We start from the raw sequence: 16,433 nt of genomic DNA, 5'->3' as shown, positions 1-16,433 counted from the left end.
TTTGATATGCTTAGTAATGAAATTAACAATTTGCATTAATTGTGTTTTCTTATTTGTTTCGGTTGATCACTGCCCGATACATGTTGCCTGCTTGATTGATTGTTTGTTTGCATCTCGTATTAATACCTATCTGATTTCACATGCTCATGGGTAGTGATATAACCATGTTTTACCATGTCATGACCTAGGTTTGATACCTTATTTGATCAGTATACCTTGATATGATTTATTCACTATGGTGCCCATTGTTATATGTCCAGAGGTTGGTTTAGTATATTACCATGCTTAGTGACATGCACCATTTGCATGATCGCATGTTGTGCGATAGATTGCTCCATTATTGTTGAGCACTTTGCCAGTTTTCATCACTGTTCGGTGCTCCGTTGTGACACTCATGGGTAGCCTGACACAGCATGGTAGCACGTCAGTTTGGCTCTTCCGGTGCTCCGTTGGTCTGCTCATGGGTAGTGTGACACAGCGTGTAGCACGTTAGAGATCCCTCCCCGTCATAGCGTACCGGGAGATGAGAGCATTGCGCTCCCCCATTTATGATTTGGGGTAGGAGTACGTGTGTACTCCGACAGCATCCCGTCCACTCGATCACTCATCAGGAGTAGTGTTGCAGAGTGCACGGTCGTCACAGCTCTACCCACTCGGTCCCACTGTTGTTATGAGTTGGCTGACTGGCGTCAGGGGTGACCATGACATTGGCATCATATGCATGATGCATTTATTGTTTGTGATTGTGTTTGTTGCATTTATATGCTGCATATTGTTTGGATACCTATGTTTGGTCTTCTATACCTTTCAGACTGTTTATCCTTATACCGGGTCCTGGTTAGTACAGATTCTCTCCTGTCTACTTCGGTTTGCATTTATCTTTATTTTTATCAGGAGACTGTACGCATGATTAGTGCTACGTGTTATTTCTTTACTTTGCATATCAATTGTACCTGCTGAGTGTTGGACTCACCCCGCCTACATTGTTGTTATTTTCAGGTTGATGCTGTCAGGAGGGAGTTCCAGTCGCTAGTCCTCACTGCACGTAGTGCTAGATCCCTGCAGACCTCGATGTTTTATCTATCATTTAGTTTTGTTTTTATTTTGATTATGTGTGGACTTGGTTATTTGGATACTTGGACATTGTATGTTTTCTTTTGCGATATTGATGGATGTTCTATTCGATATGTTTTTTTTTACTACATGCCTGCCTGGACGGCAGAAGAGGTGAGTTCGTCGGACTTGAGCTTTACGAGTGTAGTGGAGTAGGGTGGATTTCGAGTCAGAGTATTATTTTTCTGTTTAATTATCTTAACTGCGTAGTTGTGACAGCCAGAGGCTGAATAAATTATAATAACTGTGTGGTGTTTGCTTTTACTTATTGTTATTATTCCAGCCGCCTGTGGCTGATGTATATGTGATATGTAGAAATTTCAGATTGTCCGCCGTACAGGGGAGATGCTGCCGAAATTTCTTCGGACATGGACTCCTCTGGAGCGTGACAGGAGTCGTCACATGCTTCGAATCAAGTAAAACCAACTTGCATCGTTATTTCTTTATTTGTTCTGATTCCGTTGTGTTTTACTCGATTGTTTTTAAGCGAGCATGAAAGTTATGAGCACTATTCACCACCTTCCCACTCTAGGGCATATCGATCCTACACATTTTACTTGGAAAAGATAACCCTATATAGAATGTCTGGACAATCAACAATTCCTCTATCCCATGATGTGGACATGACTGAGTTAGAGTAGTATATCTCTCCCATGCTTGACATAATGACTCTCCTTTCCGTTTCTTAAAGTTCACTATTTGATTCCTCAAAAAAATTATCTTCTTTAGAGAGAAATACTTATTTAAGAATTCTCCCTATAAATCACTCCAGACATTTATTCTCTTAGATCTTAAAGTATTTAGCCAAGCTTTAGTAGAGCCTTTCAGACTGAACGGGAAAACCAATAGCATTATCATTTCTGTAGGTACCCCTTTATATTTAAATGTATTACAATATCTATAGAATTTCAGGAGGTCCAAATAAGGAATTTCATATTCAACTCCACTAAAATGATCTTCCTGGATTTTATAGATAAACTCTAGATTAATGCTAAAATTAGGAACATTAATTTATGGAAGCACATTGGCTCTAATCCCCTTGCATATCTCAGAGCAGCATAATCCTTCAAAGATTTATAACCCATTATAAGCAATGCAAATTCACAAAATTCAAATTCAAATTAAAAGTGTAGTAATGAAAGATAAAGAATAAAGAATAAAGAATAAAGAATGAAAGAATTATAGAATAAAAGAATTGTCTAGACAAACTCTAATATAAACTAACTAGATTTAAAGCGCTCAATCCCTGACAATGACACCAAAAACTTGATATGTTCCCGCAAGTGCACGAGCATCGTCTGTAATAAAATTTATATAAGTCGATCCCATGAGGACTGGTGATCAAATGCTAATTGGTTTTACACTTCGAATTTAATTAGACAGAATCGATAATTGCTTAATTTGAGATTATCAACTAAAATGTGAAAATAGAAGAAAGATAATTGAGGAAGTCTTTAATTCAAGAAGATGTTCTAGGCTTTCAGTTTCATTATAATAGTGAATGTTATGCTACGAATTTACCCAATCCTAGTTCTCCATTTCTATCTTTGTAGGATGGTATAAATTTCTACCGAATACTATCCCACGACGGTGTATCAGAGTACTTTTTCTGCCAGTAACTAAATATACCATCAAGTGAAGAAGTAACTTAGAAGTTCGATTTTTCAGTAGAATACCTCCTGTCACAAGGCCTCTCCTGGGTTTACATCTCATGATTACGCAGGTCACTTGTGTAGTATATGATTAAGGAAAACCTATTAGGTCAAGTGAAAGACTCATCCATACATAAAATTATTCTCCCTTAGGAGGTTATGTTTCATATAGAAGGATAATTATCTTATATATTCAACGTTAAACAAGCATCCTAAAGCTATGCCAAGATATATTGGAACATACACTCAAAAAAGTAATAATCTATGTATCCATTCAATAAACTTCATATTTACGCTCAGATCTAGTTACACAATAATGTATCTAGTATAGAAATTAGATCTATACATACAGAAATACAATCTAGATAGATAAAATTTAGGTCCATAGAAAAGGCCTTCTTGTAAGTATTTCATCAAACAAAATAAGTGTCATAAAAGCTTCATTAAATAAAGAAATTGACAAATCCTAGAATTTTACATCATCCACACATTCTAATTACTCCCTACATCCTAAAACAATATAGATCTACTCCATAATAGAAATAAATATAGTCCAAGGACTCAAAATGATAGAAACTTTGAAAATCCAAAGAAGGGCAAGAAGAAGCTTATCCTTTGATGTCAAGTGAAACCCTTGAATGCAAATCTTAAAGTGTCGACAAGAATGGAGTAGTAGAATAGCCTCGAATCATCCAAATGATGACTCCTGGTTCAAAGATTTGACCTAGGGGGTCTCCTCCAGCCTTGGAACTTTCTCCTTGTGAAGGGGATGAAGTGCCCTTTATATAGAGGTAGGGGGCATGGGGTAGCGATACCCAGGGGCATAGCCCATGCCATTTAGTACAGTTAGAGCCAAGTTGACTCTAGCTAGGCAGCCTGCTCGTGCCATTTGGCACGACTAAAGCTATCTCTGGCTATTGGGCGTGCCAATTTGCATGACCAAGGTAGAAAATGCTCTGTTAAGGACTTCTAAGCCGTGCCATTTGGCACAGCCTCATCTTCAAACCTGCATTATTCTAATTTTTGGAGGCATCGTTGTACCTCAGGGCACGACAAAGTTCATTTCTGCTCTAGAAATCTGCATGGGTTGGCTCCTGACCGTGTCATTTGGCAAGACCTGAATAGCTTATGTGTTGGGGACTTCCTCTTGGCCATGCCATTTGGCATGGCCAGGGTTTGTATCATGTGCTTGGCCATGCCAAATGGCATGGCCAAGACCTGTGGCCACCTTCTAGCCATACGAAATAGCATGGACACCCTTCTGAGTCTCCACCTAGCCATGCGAAATGGCATGACCCTTGTCCAATTTGACCCTGGAAGTTTGTTGCAGCTTGTGCCCCAAGACTTTGCCACTCCAATCCGTTACTTTCCTCACCACAGGGGAGACATGGCTAGGTCATAGTCTCTTCAAATGATCTTTTTTTGCGTCTTTTGAATCTTTGTTCACTCCAAACTACTCCTAAAAATGAAAACAGACACTGAGCAAATATTTGAATGTAAAATATTAATTATGCTGAAATTATTATGATAAAGGGTGTAAAAGTATAGATCATGGGCAATGAATACAGAAAGATATGCATAAATAGTATAAAATAATATATATAATCTACACACATCAAGTAATTAGGACTAGGTTAAAAAGTGATAAAAGTTTAACTTGACAAATAACACTGAAGAATTTTTGGATGATATAGGCTCGAGAAACTCTGTCTATGGATATCTGTGAAGATATGACTTCAACCTAATGCATTTGACTTAGTGGAACTATTTGAAGCTACTCCTTACTAATCCTCGTTGGTTATACCAAAGTTTTGTACTAAGTTCAATGGGTAGAACTATTTGAAAATTTTTGAAGGCGTGACTACTATAATAATGTACAAGTGACTCACCACAACTTAAACGTTTATCCAAACAATGCCTGTTTGTTGAACCCAAAACTAAACTTAAATCTAACACACATTAAACCAAACCCTAAAATTCAAACTTAACTCATCTCACAAGATTATAGGATTTCTTGATTGAAAATATAGATCGGATGAGATGGATAAGGATAAAATTAAATAAAAATGAAAATAAAATAAATTTAATTAAATTCAATTAAAATAAATTCAATTCAATTCAATTAGATTAAAATAAATTACAAGAAAATAAATTAAATTAAAATAAATTAAATTAAAATTAGTTAAATTAAATAAGAATTCAATTCCATTCAATTTAATTGAATCAAAATAAATTAAATTGAATTAAAATTAAAACATTAATCTAACTTAACTAAATTCAACTCATTTAAATTTTTAATATAAACTTAACTTTAAAAATTTAACTTAATGATGTAGCAAATTAAAATTAAATTAAAACTAATACTTTCATTAGTCAATTAACATGAAATTTAAGTTGTTTTAATCAAATAAGTATTAAATTACTGAATTGAATTAAGTAACAGTTAAGTAATAGCCTATTGATAATGACTAACTATTATTGAGTTAGTAACAAATTATTTTATTTAACTTGAAACTTAATTTTAACTTGATGTTATTTGATTTTCACTTTAGTTACTAAGATGTTTTATTTCACTTAGCACATTATGCTATATTTTCTTGATATTCCTTATCCTCCACTTTCACCTATTATGTGTTTATTATGTTTAAATAAATATATCAGATTCAGGAGAAGGATCTAATTTCAAATCAATTGTCAAAAACTCTAAAATGTTAACTTGAGAAATTTTTCTTGAAAAAACCTTACTTAGAAAACATCTTGAAAAATTATTCGTTTTGAAAAAATACATAATTTTGAAAGTTTTTGACAAACCAAATAAGTTAAAAAAAAATTGCAAAATTATTTTGACTCCTTACTCTTAAAATTATTGTGAAAATCTATCTTGCTTAAAAATTTCTTTTGAAACATTTACTAATTTTTTTTTTGGAAATGTTTACCTAAAAAAAATCTTTTGAAAGCATTTTTCTTAGGAAAAATTTTCTTTAAAATTACTTTGGAAATCTTGTTCAGAAAATTTTTCTTTAAAATTATTTTAAAAATATTGCTTGGATTTTTTTTTAAAAAAATATTTTTAAAATCTTGCTTAGAATTTTTTTAAAAATTACTTTAAAAAATCTTGCTTAGAATTTTTCTTTAAAATTACTTTAAAAATCGTGCTTAGAAAATTTTTATTTAAAATTACTTTGAAAATCTTATTTAAAAAATTTTTATTTAAATTTACTTTGACAATCTTTCTTAGAAAGTTTTTCTTTAAAATTAACTTTAACAATCTTGCTTAGGTAATTTTTTTTTACTATGAAAATCTTTACTTAGAAAATTATTGGAAAATATTTACTAAAATATTGTTCCTTTACAAATATTTACATAGAAATTTTTTTCTTACAATTATTTTTGAATCCTTATTTATAAAAAAATTTACTTAGAAATTTTTAAAAAAGATTACTCAAAAAATTTTAAAGAAGTTTACTTGGAAAATTCTTTGACAAAGCCTTACTTGGAACACAATTTTGATAAAGCTTTACTTAGAAAATGCTCTTAAAAAAATTTGTAACTTTTTTTTGCTAAACTAAACTTTTGTTCAAACCTCTTCCTAAGTTCAATACATACAAAGTGTATACTTTTAGTTATATTTTTGTATTAATGTTTGGTATTACTTATCCCATGTTATATCTGTCTTTTACCTTGTTTTTTATGAATGTCAAAGGAGAAGGGTAAGAGTTAATATAGAAAAAGAACAAACAAAAACTTGATTAAGTAAATCAAATTCAAAACTAACTTAGATCATTTGTTTGCATTTGGCATATTGGCTTTCAATATTATTTTTTTTCAAACTTTAACTTAGATTGTCATTGTATTAAAAATAGAGAGATTGATGGTGTAAGTTGCACTAATGATCTAACTCAGGTTTTGATGAATGACAAGTGGATTAAAGTTAGAGTGTTAGTGGTTTAATTAATTTACCAAGTGTGCAGGAGTTGATGAGTCTAGAGGATCTAACACCGGACTGAAATCTAACTAGGTCTGCCGAATCGGATAGCTAGTATAAAGTCCAGATAGGTCAAGGAATGACCCAATATTTGGTGGGAAGTTTGATTAAGTTCGTGGCACCTGACACCGGTCGAAGTCTGGTTGGGTCTGCAGACCTGACAACTAGCAAAAAGACCTGGTGGGGCAAAGGCAAGTCAAGAAACTACAGTTGATAAGTAAAAGGTAAGTAATTGGAGGAGTGATCCCATGAGAATGCATTATCGATTGAGGGAATAGTAGGTGTCGGTCCAACTTAGGTCTATTTGGGAAACATAAGCTGAGACCTTGACTAGATCCTAGTCTCGAGAAGACAGGATCTAATTACTACTACCACCTTATTGTATTATACTAACTCTGTTTTGTAGGATAAATATATTTTAGTTGTTTGGACTAACTCTTTTTTAGGAAAGAAGAGGCTGAAAAAGAGTAGTTCGGGTGCCTAGAGTTGGTCTAGAAGCCTAGACTAGTTTTGCCCGAACGGATACCTGGCCAGGCACCCGGGCGGTCCAGGTGCTCGAAGGAGCTCCAGGTGCCCGGACCAAAAAAGTTCATCCAGAAGATGAGTTGGAGAGCGATGATTGGGTGGCCCACGTCAACGGTCCAGGTGCTCGGAGGGGGTTTGGGTGCTCGAAGGTGGATAAACTTCGGGGATGAAGTTTCTACGAGAGCTCGCCACGTTAGCATGGTCCAAGCACTTGGGAGGGGATCTAGGCGCCCGGATAGGGCTATAAAAGGAGATTTCAATCAGTAGGTTCAGAATATCAAGTGCTACGACTTTCATTCCTGCACGCTGCTTCAAAAAAGCTCTACAATATTGTAATGCTCCTCCGATAATCAGAGATCAAATTTTATTCATTTTCTCTGTTGTTGGTAATATTTTCTTATAGTTTTTATACTTTAATTTTGTAACATTTTGAACTATTAGTGGATTTCCCAACAAAAATACTCAACGAGTGCGGGCCTTAGAGTAGGAGTCATCGAAGGCTCCGAACTAAGTAAAAAATTACTTGTGTTAACTCGTGCTTGCCTTTTTTCCTTCTAGCTTCTTTCTCTTTATTTGTTTGTATCCCTCCCCCGTAGCATCTTTACAATCCAACATGAATGAGTAAATACTAAGCTCGAATATTTGTGAAAAATATTGAAGGTGAAAGGGTTTAAACTTAGTAGAGTATATATAAAATATATGAAATTTAAATCTCCTAGTAGTAGATGTAGTAAAATAATTGTTGAGATAAGAGATACATGTTACTTGTAATGAGAGTTTTATGCATTTAAGACTGTTTTGCAAAAGGATGGAAGAATTGATAGAAATGTTTCATATAGAATACAAGTAGGATAGTTAAAATGGAGTAAGATGTTATAAGTACCCTGGGTTAGTTTTGATGTTGATCAATCGAGTTAAGTTAGGCTATGCAAATTTGATGGCTTGTGTCTAAGTGTGCAAGAACTTAGGAGCACAAAAAGTCAAGCGGAAGACACAACGAGTGAGAAGGATAACACGGGATGATCGCCAACGAGCTCGATTTCGAAGGATGAGAAGCTACGGAAGAGTACACTAGTGGAGCGAGAAGGATGCACATGGTGTATCCAAGGGACGAGAAGCGGGGAGGAAGTTTGCTTTAGGAGAATGCTGGAATTGGGTTCGGATGAGCTCAACTCTGGACGGTCAGTCCATTACCCAAGGCGAACGGAGTCAAAAAATGATCAACTCAAAAATTGAGAATTCGAGGTGCCCCCATTGACTAGAGGCACCCTATTGATTCGAAGACCTAAGGCACCACAATTGATTGGAAGTGTCTCAGATGATTATGAGTCGAGGCATCTCATATCAACTAAGGCACCCCCAAAGCCAAGGAGACGTAGCGACGCAGATAAAAGTGGGAATCCACATCAACATACTCGAGGCGCCTCTGATGATTGAAGGTGCCTCCAATGTGGCCAAGTTAGCCGAACATTGGCGAAGCAGATAACATTTTAGCTGAACTGAGGCACCTCTGTTGTAACCGAGGCACCTCCGATGGAACTGAAGCACCTTTGATGGCACTAAGGCACCTCCAATGGAACTAAGGCGCCTCTATTGGATTCAATAACACATTTTGTATTCATTTCTAAGTTCAATTTTAGCTGTTTGTGCTATCAACGTTGTAAGGAGCTTCTCTGCCTCTGACATTGTTCAAGGAGTTTGTTAGTGTACTTCCAATTGCCTTAGATTAACAACCACCTAGGTTCTAAATCAAGTAAAATTCTATCTCTTACTTTATATTTTATTATTTATTTTTAATTAATATAATGTGTCCTTGCTAAGTAGAAAGTAAGAGAAATTTGAATTTTAATTTGTAAGCTATTCACCCCCTCTAGTTGATCCACTCGATCCAACAGATGTTCAAGTATTCTTTGTTATCATAAAATATTTCTAAAGCTTTAAAGGTAGTTGTATAAAATGTCGGTGAGATATGTTATGCTATTTAAAGCTGAATTTTAGGTTATGAATTAAGCACACGAACAGAAAATGAGAATTATAGAAATAAGGATGTTAAGGTAGAAGTTTGAATATACGAAGATGGATAAAATAAAAAAGTAATTTATTAAAAAAGTCAACAATGTTATGCTTATTGAAGAAAATTATAAAGACACATTTCAGATAATGTGGGTATGTACTTAGATGATTAATAAGTGTCGAATGTCTAAATGATATAAAATAATGATAAATGTGTACAATATTCTAGGAAGGAGTTTTAAACAAAAAATAATAATAATAAAATATGATAAAATTTATTTAAATATAAATATTGATATAGAAAAAAAAAAATTAAATCCAATAATATAGGAGGATACCTGCAATCGACTTACTTAGTAAAGGCTTAGTGGTTATTATTGCCATCCGCTTGATGAATCATATCAAAATAATATAAATGAAGAGTAATTTAAACTCTCTGTCAATCATGTTAACATCAACCGCAATAAAATCACTTAACAACTTGTTTTTTTTTTTTTTGGATTTAATCACATACGTTATGTATCATTGTTCATTGGACTTTTGGACCAAAATAGCAATGGCTAGCCCGTCAGAAAGAAAACAAATGCAAGCTGAATGAACCGTTCTTCCAAATGATATCAGACTGTAGATTACCTTTCCAACCCTTCTAGAGAACTTCCTCAATTTTCTAGCGCCTTAGAGCGACTATTGAGTTGACGTGGACATGATCTTAATAGATTAATATTTATCAAAATGGCTAATGAGTTGATGTGGAGTTGAGGTCTATCTCTGCAAATCGATCATTTTGAATTGATGTCACTATATAAAATTTTCAATTAGATATTCATTTGATACTTCATTATTTGATAGTAACTAAGGATTTTATTTTTAAAAATTGAGATTCACACAATAATTTATTATAAAATTAATATATGAATAATTAATCTGAATATTAAATTTATTGTATGTAGTTTTATTTTATACTTTATATAAGATTATGTGTAATAGATTTAATATGTTGCGATTTTGTTTTTCAAAATTCGGTATTGATGAAAAAATCGTGCACTCAATTGATTTTTATTTATTTATTTATACAAACTAGAAGATAAAAAAGACACCCTTTTCTTTTCGTTTCGTTTCTAAATGCTTTGTTGGCATTTGCATTGGCAGTAGCAGTGGATGTATAAAACCTTCAGATTCGCCAAATGCAAGAATCCCCATAGAATATTCCAGTCTCTTTAAATGGGTGAGCAGCAGGCGTTGGAGGCGGCCGACCTGAAGGCGGCGATGGTAGCCCCGGAAGCTAAGCCCATCTGCTACGGCGAGGTGGTCCTCCAGCCCTCTCCCGTGGTGCAGGCCTATGGCGAATGTTTGGTGCCTCCCCTCAATTTTGCTATGGTCAATCCCGGGGTCTACCGCTCCGGCTTCCTCGAACCCACTAACTTCCCATTTTTGAGAACGCTAAAACTTCAATCCATATTGTACGCCATTTCTTCACTTTTTGTTGATCTCCCTCTGATTCGTTGGAAGACGGTGGGGGTGGGATCGAGGGTTTCCATTGATTGGAGGCGTATTTGTTTTTTTTTTTAAATAGGTGTCTGTGCCCAGATCCCTACCCGGAGGAGAACATGGAGTTTCTTCAGGGGAATGGGATTCGGCTCTTCCAGATTGGGATCGACGGGTACAAGGTATTAATTTGAATTTTAAAATTCAATTTATTTGTCTGCTTTATCTTATCTGTTCCTGGTGTAACCTGTTCTTCATTTTCTATTATCTAACATCTTGGATGGTTCTTCCTAATATTCTGTTTCCCCTTTTTGCAGATTTTGTCTAGATGCTTGCATCCTGATATTAACAGGAAGCCCTTTTTATTTTAATCATGGGAACCAATTTGATATGCCTGTCTATATTGGAAATTCCAAACCTCTTCCCCATCTCCCATCGTGACCATATATCATGTCAACAAAACTATCAAATGGTTTAATTTGATTTCCTCACGTAGAGTAGTTATCGTCTGTATGAGGTTTTGATCTTCTAGATGCTATTACAGATTTGGTCGTAGATCACATGGATTGGTCATAGTCCGGGCATTATTATATAGACCAATTTTCCTTGTTTGTTTCTATGCTTTCTTTTGTTGTTCATTTTTCTTATTTCATATGGATGTTTGACTTGTTAGTTTCGGTTCATATTATTCATTGCCATACTATTTTAATATGTATCTATATTTTTGAGAATTACTAACTTTCATAAGGTACTTGTCAACAAAAATTTCTGGTATTACAACTTGCAATCCCTTGACTTTTAACTTTTGTAAACTGCTTGATTATAAATTATGGGAGTTTATTTTCAACTAAAATTTCCAGTATTACATGCAAGCCACTTGACTTTTGACTTATGTAAACTATTGCATTTTGTTTTGCCATATAACAATCCATTAACCAATTTACTTGATAACACAGTTTCAAATATGCTTAAGATCTGTCTTTTTTCTTAATGTGATTCAAACAAGATCATTTCAAAAATTAGATATTTGATATATGTATTTAGTTAGCTCCAATTTTGGGGCAGCTTTACAAGAAAATGAAATATCAAAAATTTTGTTGATTCTGGTATATTCGATTTAAAGAGACCAAGGAAATTATCAATTGAATAATTGCACAACTTACTATGCTTATGAGAAAGTTGGAAGATCCTTCAATTTCTTAGATGCATGATGGTCAAATAAGAATGATCCAAGTGACAGGAAGGCATGAAAGTGACATGAGCTTGTGCATTTCTAATTAATATCCCCTTAGTCCATCCTTATCACGAATAAAAATGGGCATGGACATGTACACAGAAACAGAATAGAAGAGTTTTACCACTAGCCATGTAGTAGACAAGGGTCCTATCAGTGTCTAACTAAACTGGAAAAATTCATGGTACGCACAACAGTTGAGTCCTTATATATCACTGTGGTTACCATTTTAAACAAGAAAATATTGCTAAATTCAATACCCATTGGTACACATTTGTAGCAGTGTAGTAGAGAAATAGTTCCTTTACCATGTTTACCACATCTACATGGTCCTAGATCAATTCTCTCTTGGCAACTTTTGATTGGATGACTCTACTGACCTTTGAAACTTATGTAACTTGGGAATTTCTTATCATTATGTGGACATTCTTTGCTCTGATATTTTTTCTATTTTATCCTGGCATGCTAATACATTGACACGGCACGTGCCAGAAATTGATAGACTCATAGCACAAATGCTATAGGTGGTCAGTGACAAGGATCTTTCCGTACTAACCATAGCTTTTCGGATTTTAGAACTGATTGATGTAGTTAGTTGCATGGCACAGAAGACTGACTAATATTAGTATCATAATAAAGCTCAAAATTTATGTTTTAGATCTGTATAGGCTAACTCACTGATCTGCTTTACTTGCATTTATGACAATTTCCATCTAATTTGGTTAATGTATTTAATAAAATTTTCTACTCAATAATCTTTCTTCTGTGGATTCGTACTCTTCTTCTTAGTTATTATTTGTGGCAGATTTAAGATGAGGAATCCTATATCCATAATTGATCATTACTTATGCTTTTAGCAATTCTTGTATGTGTTTTCTCATAGATAGTTATTGGCTGCAAAATTTTGTGAATAAGATTCAAATTTTGAAGAATATTTTTTTTTAACGCATGTCGTGGGACCATGTGGAGCATCACTTTCTTGTTCAGTTTTTAGCATTAACTGTTCTCTTAGTTTTGCTTTTGTCCAACAAGCATTTTTAATCACAACAGCTTCCTCTGCAGTACGTCGCAATTCCAGAAGATGCGATTCAAGAAGCCCTTAAAGTTGTTCTTGGTATGAAAAATTTGCAATTAAATACCCTTTATTCTTTACCTATGTTGTTTTCACTTCAGTTGTTTGTGTTCATGAGTACTCTGTTTTGAAACTCCAGATGTCCGGAATCATCCGCTTCTTATTCATTGCAAACGAGGCAAAGTAAGTCCCCCATACTATTTCAATCAATACAGTCAGTTTAATGCCTGCAATACGTGTTATCACTTTTCCAATTTCCGTGCCAGCATCGAACAGGCTGCGTCGTAGGATGCCTGAGAAAACTGCAGCGCTGGTGCCTTGTTTCAATTTTTGACGAGTACAAGTGTTTTGCCGCTGTGAAAGCGAGAATTTCTGATCAGAACTTCATAGAGGCATTTGATGTAACAAGCCTGACCCAGATCCAGTAGCAAGAAAGGAACATCAGCTTTTCTACTCCGGAAGAGACGGGCCATTCTTACTGGAAATTAACAGGAAACCAATAATTCTTTCAATCAGTAAAAATTTGGAGGACTCATTTTCCCTAATAGGATAATTTTTTTCTGAGTTTTTCTCTAACAATTTTAAGCCCATTCCTGTGTTTTCTTTTCATTTTTTTTACAAAGAGAAAACTCACATCTAATTGCAAGCGGTTCACGTTTTTGGGAGATTGCTTGCTGGGTATCTGATCTGTAAGTGTTAGGTACAATTAAATATTTGATGGTATTGCCTTATAATTTGATGAACATATTCAATCCCCTATATTTTTGATTCAAATGCATGCATAAATTGTGATATTAGAAATGCTCTGGCTTGGATAGGTCGACGGACAAAGTCATGTATTGTAACTTATCTAGTTTGTATCGTAAATGGATCAAACATGCCATCCTTAATTTAATTGCAATGAAAAATAAACTAAGTAAATTACAGCGGAAAATAGACTAAGTAAATTGCAATGGAAATAAAATAATTAAATTACAATGAAAATAGAATACAGAATACCACACAAACAAAACAAGATGTTTAAAGTGGTTTAGCTTCCTTCTAGGGTTCATACGTTCACGACGATCCTTCTAGGGTGGATTAGCTCCGAATTACTTCTACTAGAAGAGGAGAAACCTCTTACACAATAAGATGGTTAATAGCACAAAGTTAAATAAAAATTAGACAACGAATAGAAATACTAAATGAAAGAGCTCTTACCTTCCTATTATAGAGTTGTTAGCTGCTAATATGGTGTTTATCTAGTCACCTAGAAACACCTCTAGTAGCCCGGACCATACTGACCTGGGTGTTGATTTATCCACTTGAACTTCAAATCTAATTGACGCGGTAACTTCCAGTCGGACACCTTTCAATCACCTAGAGCTTGGTCAACCTTATCCCTTGATCGCCTCCATCAAATCGCTTGATTTGAATTTCGGGTCGCTTGGAAGTATTTCGATGACTCAGACATCAAGGTCACAAGAGCTTTTCTCATCGCCTGGAACTCCAATTAGATCGGAACTTCTCGTGCGACTTGATTTGATCAAATTTATCACTACTTCAGGTCACCTAAACCTCTTAAGGTCATTTGGATCACCAAGTTGCTTCCTGCACCACCAAGTTATTCACAAAATATATTCAAAGATTTGGACAATAATTATAGCCCACCTTAACTTTGAAACACAAAGTGGTTTCTCAGTGCCCAGCTATTAGACTATCCTCAACCCTAGAAAGAAGAAGCACTCCTCACCACTTTCTATGTTAGAAAGCCTCTCATAGCTTACCTGCTTGATACCTTCAAAACTTATATTACTAAGTGTCTTGTCCAACTGCTAGCTGATTCACTGGGACTTTCATTACTTGATATCGAGTCACTTGATCTACCAAGACTTTCACTGCTTATTTTTTGATCACCTGACACACTAGGACTTTTTCATTGCTTCGTATCTAGCCACCTGACCTATCAAGTCTTCCACTGTGTAGTGTTTGGTCATTTGACTCACTAATTGATTTGAATCTACTTGATTAATCAAACTCGATTTTGGAACCTAGGCTTGGACTCATTTTCTAGCATTCCGATTAACTAAAGATATATAAGACATGTATCGAATCTTAGATTTGAATCCAAGTCTGAATATATTGTATAAGTCTCTTTAAGTTCTAAATATCATGTTTAGGTACTTGGAGCCTGATGTGAATTGTTCTAACCATCCTTTAAGTTCTTCAACTTGATTTTTCAAAAAGGAATTCTCTTTCTCAAGTTTTTAAACTTGAGGATCCATCCTGAACTTGGTTCATTGAAGGACTAGGGTTAGTTTTCTCCTCAAGGGCTTTAACCACCTTAAGGAGTGACTTTGACTCGAATATTGGACTTGCTAGTTTTCTAGTTAAACATGAAATCATGGAATAAAGTTTTTCTACTAAAGGAGAGTTTACCCCATGGTTTGGTTCGACTGATTAGGATATAGATCCGTGGCTTGATTTGGACTCAGTCTCAGACTCGGGCTCGAGTTTGGGCTCAGATTCAATCGCTTGTTCTTTTGCCATTAGAATCATGAAGCTCACTTGAGTTTATTCCTCCCCATTCAATTCTTCTGATAAAGACTCATCCTAAGTTACTTTGAGTGTCTTTTTCTCCCTTTGTTTTTTTGACATGTTTTTGAGTTTGAACACTTAGCCTTATTGTGATATTTCTGATTGTATCCCTAGTAGGTCACTTCCGACTTTGGCTTCATGGTTCGATTTAGACCCGATTGTTTACCTCTTGATTAGATCACTTTCTTGATTTCTAGCTTGGGGAACCCTCTCCTTTTCTTGAACATTTTCTGAACTAGATTGATTATTTTGGAGGAAAGTTCTTTGTTATCTTCGTTTGAATCTGATTCGTCTTCAGATTCCTGTTTGGGTCATGACTTGGGTTTGGACTCCTTGTTTTTTTTTATTTGTCTTGCAAGCAAATTCATTCCTTTCTCAGCTTGATTTAAGTTAGTTTGTTCATCAAATTCAAATTTAGAATAGAGTTCATATAATTTATTTTTAAAGTCCCCTTGAAACCTTGTAAGCATCTACCATAGAAGGCCAAAAAATATTTCTAGGGAACTCTTTCAGTGTGTACCTTATGATGTCATTGTTCTCTACTTCCTGTTTGATTGAGTGTAGCCTGTTGAGAATATCTTGAATTCGGGCATATAGCTGACTCACAAATTCTTCATCCTATATTTTAATGTTAAATAATTTATTAAAAAATAGATCTCTTTTACATACCTTGGAATTGGAAGTTTCTTCGTACAGCTTGACCAACTTGTCTCAGAGGTCCTTTACGTTGATGAAGGGGCCAACTCGATTGAGCTCTTCTTTGGACAAGCCACATTG

The 16,433-nt window shown here is 34.8% G+C and overlaps 1 protein-coding gene across 1 annotated transcript; it reads left to right on the top strand.

Moving 5' to 3' along the window:
* Window positions 1–10,425: 10,425 nt before the first annotated feature.
* On the top strand, window positions 10,426–13,830 carry LOC122025384 (tyrosine-protein phosphatase DSP1-like). Its single transcript, XM_042584193.1, has 5 exons — window positions 10,426–10,748; window positions 10,862–10,955; window positions 13,070–13,121; window positions 13,219–13,262; window positions 13,346–13,830. The coding sequence occupies exons 1-5, from the start codon at window positions 10,510–10,512 to the stop codon at window positions 13,505–13,507; spliced, it is 591 nt and encodes a 196-aa protein (XP_042440127.1). The 5' UTR covers window positions 10,426–10,509; the 3' UTR covers window positions 13,508–13,830.
* Window positions 13,831–16,433: the final 2,603 nt, after the last annotated feature.

The sequence above is a fragment of the Zingiber officinale genome, chromosome 1A (genome assembly GCF_018446385.1).
Source record: "Zingiber officinale cultivar Zhangliang chromosome 1A, Zo_v1.1, whole genome shotgun sequence".
NCBI classification, from domain to species: Eukaryota; Viridiplantae; Streptophyta; class Magnoliopsida; order Zingiberales; family Zingiberaceae; genus Zingiber; species Zingiber officinale.
Note: the sequence above shows the minus strand (reverse complement) of the source record. Positions and strands in the feature narration are given on the sequence as shown.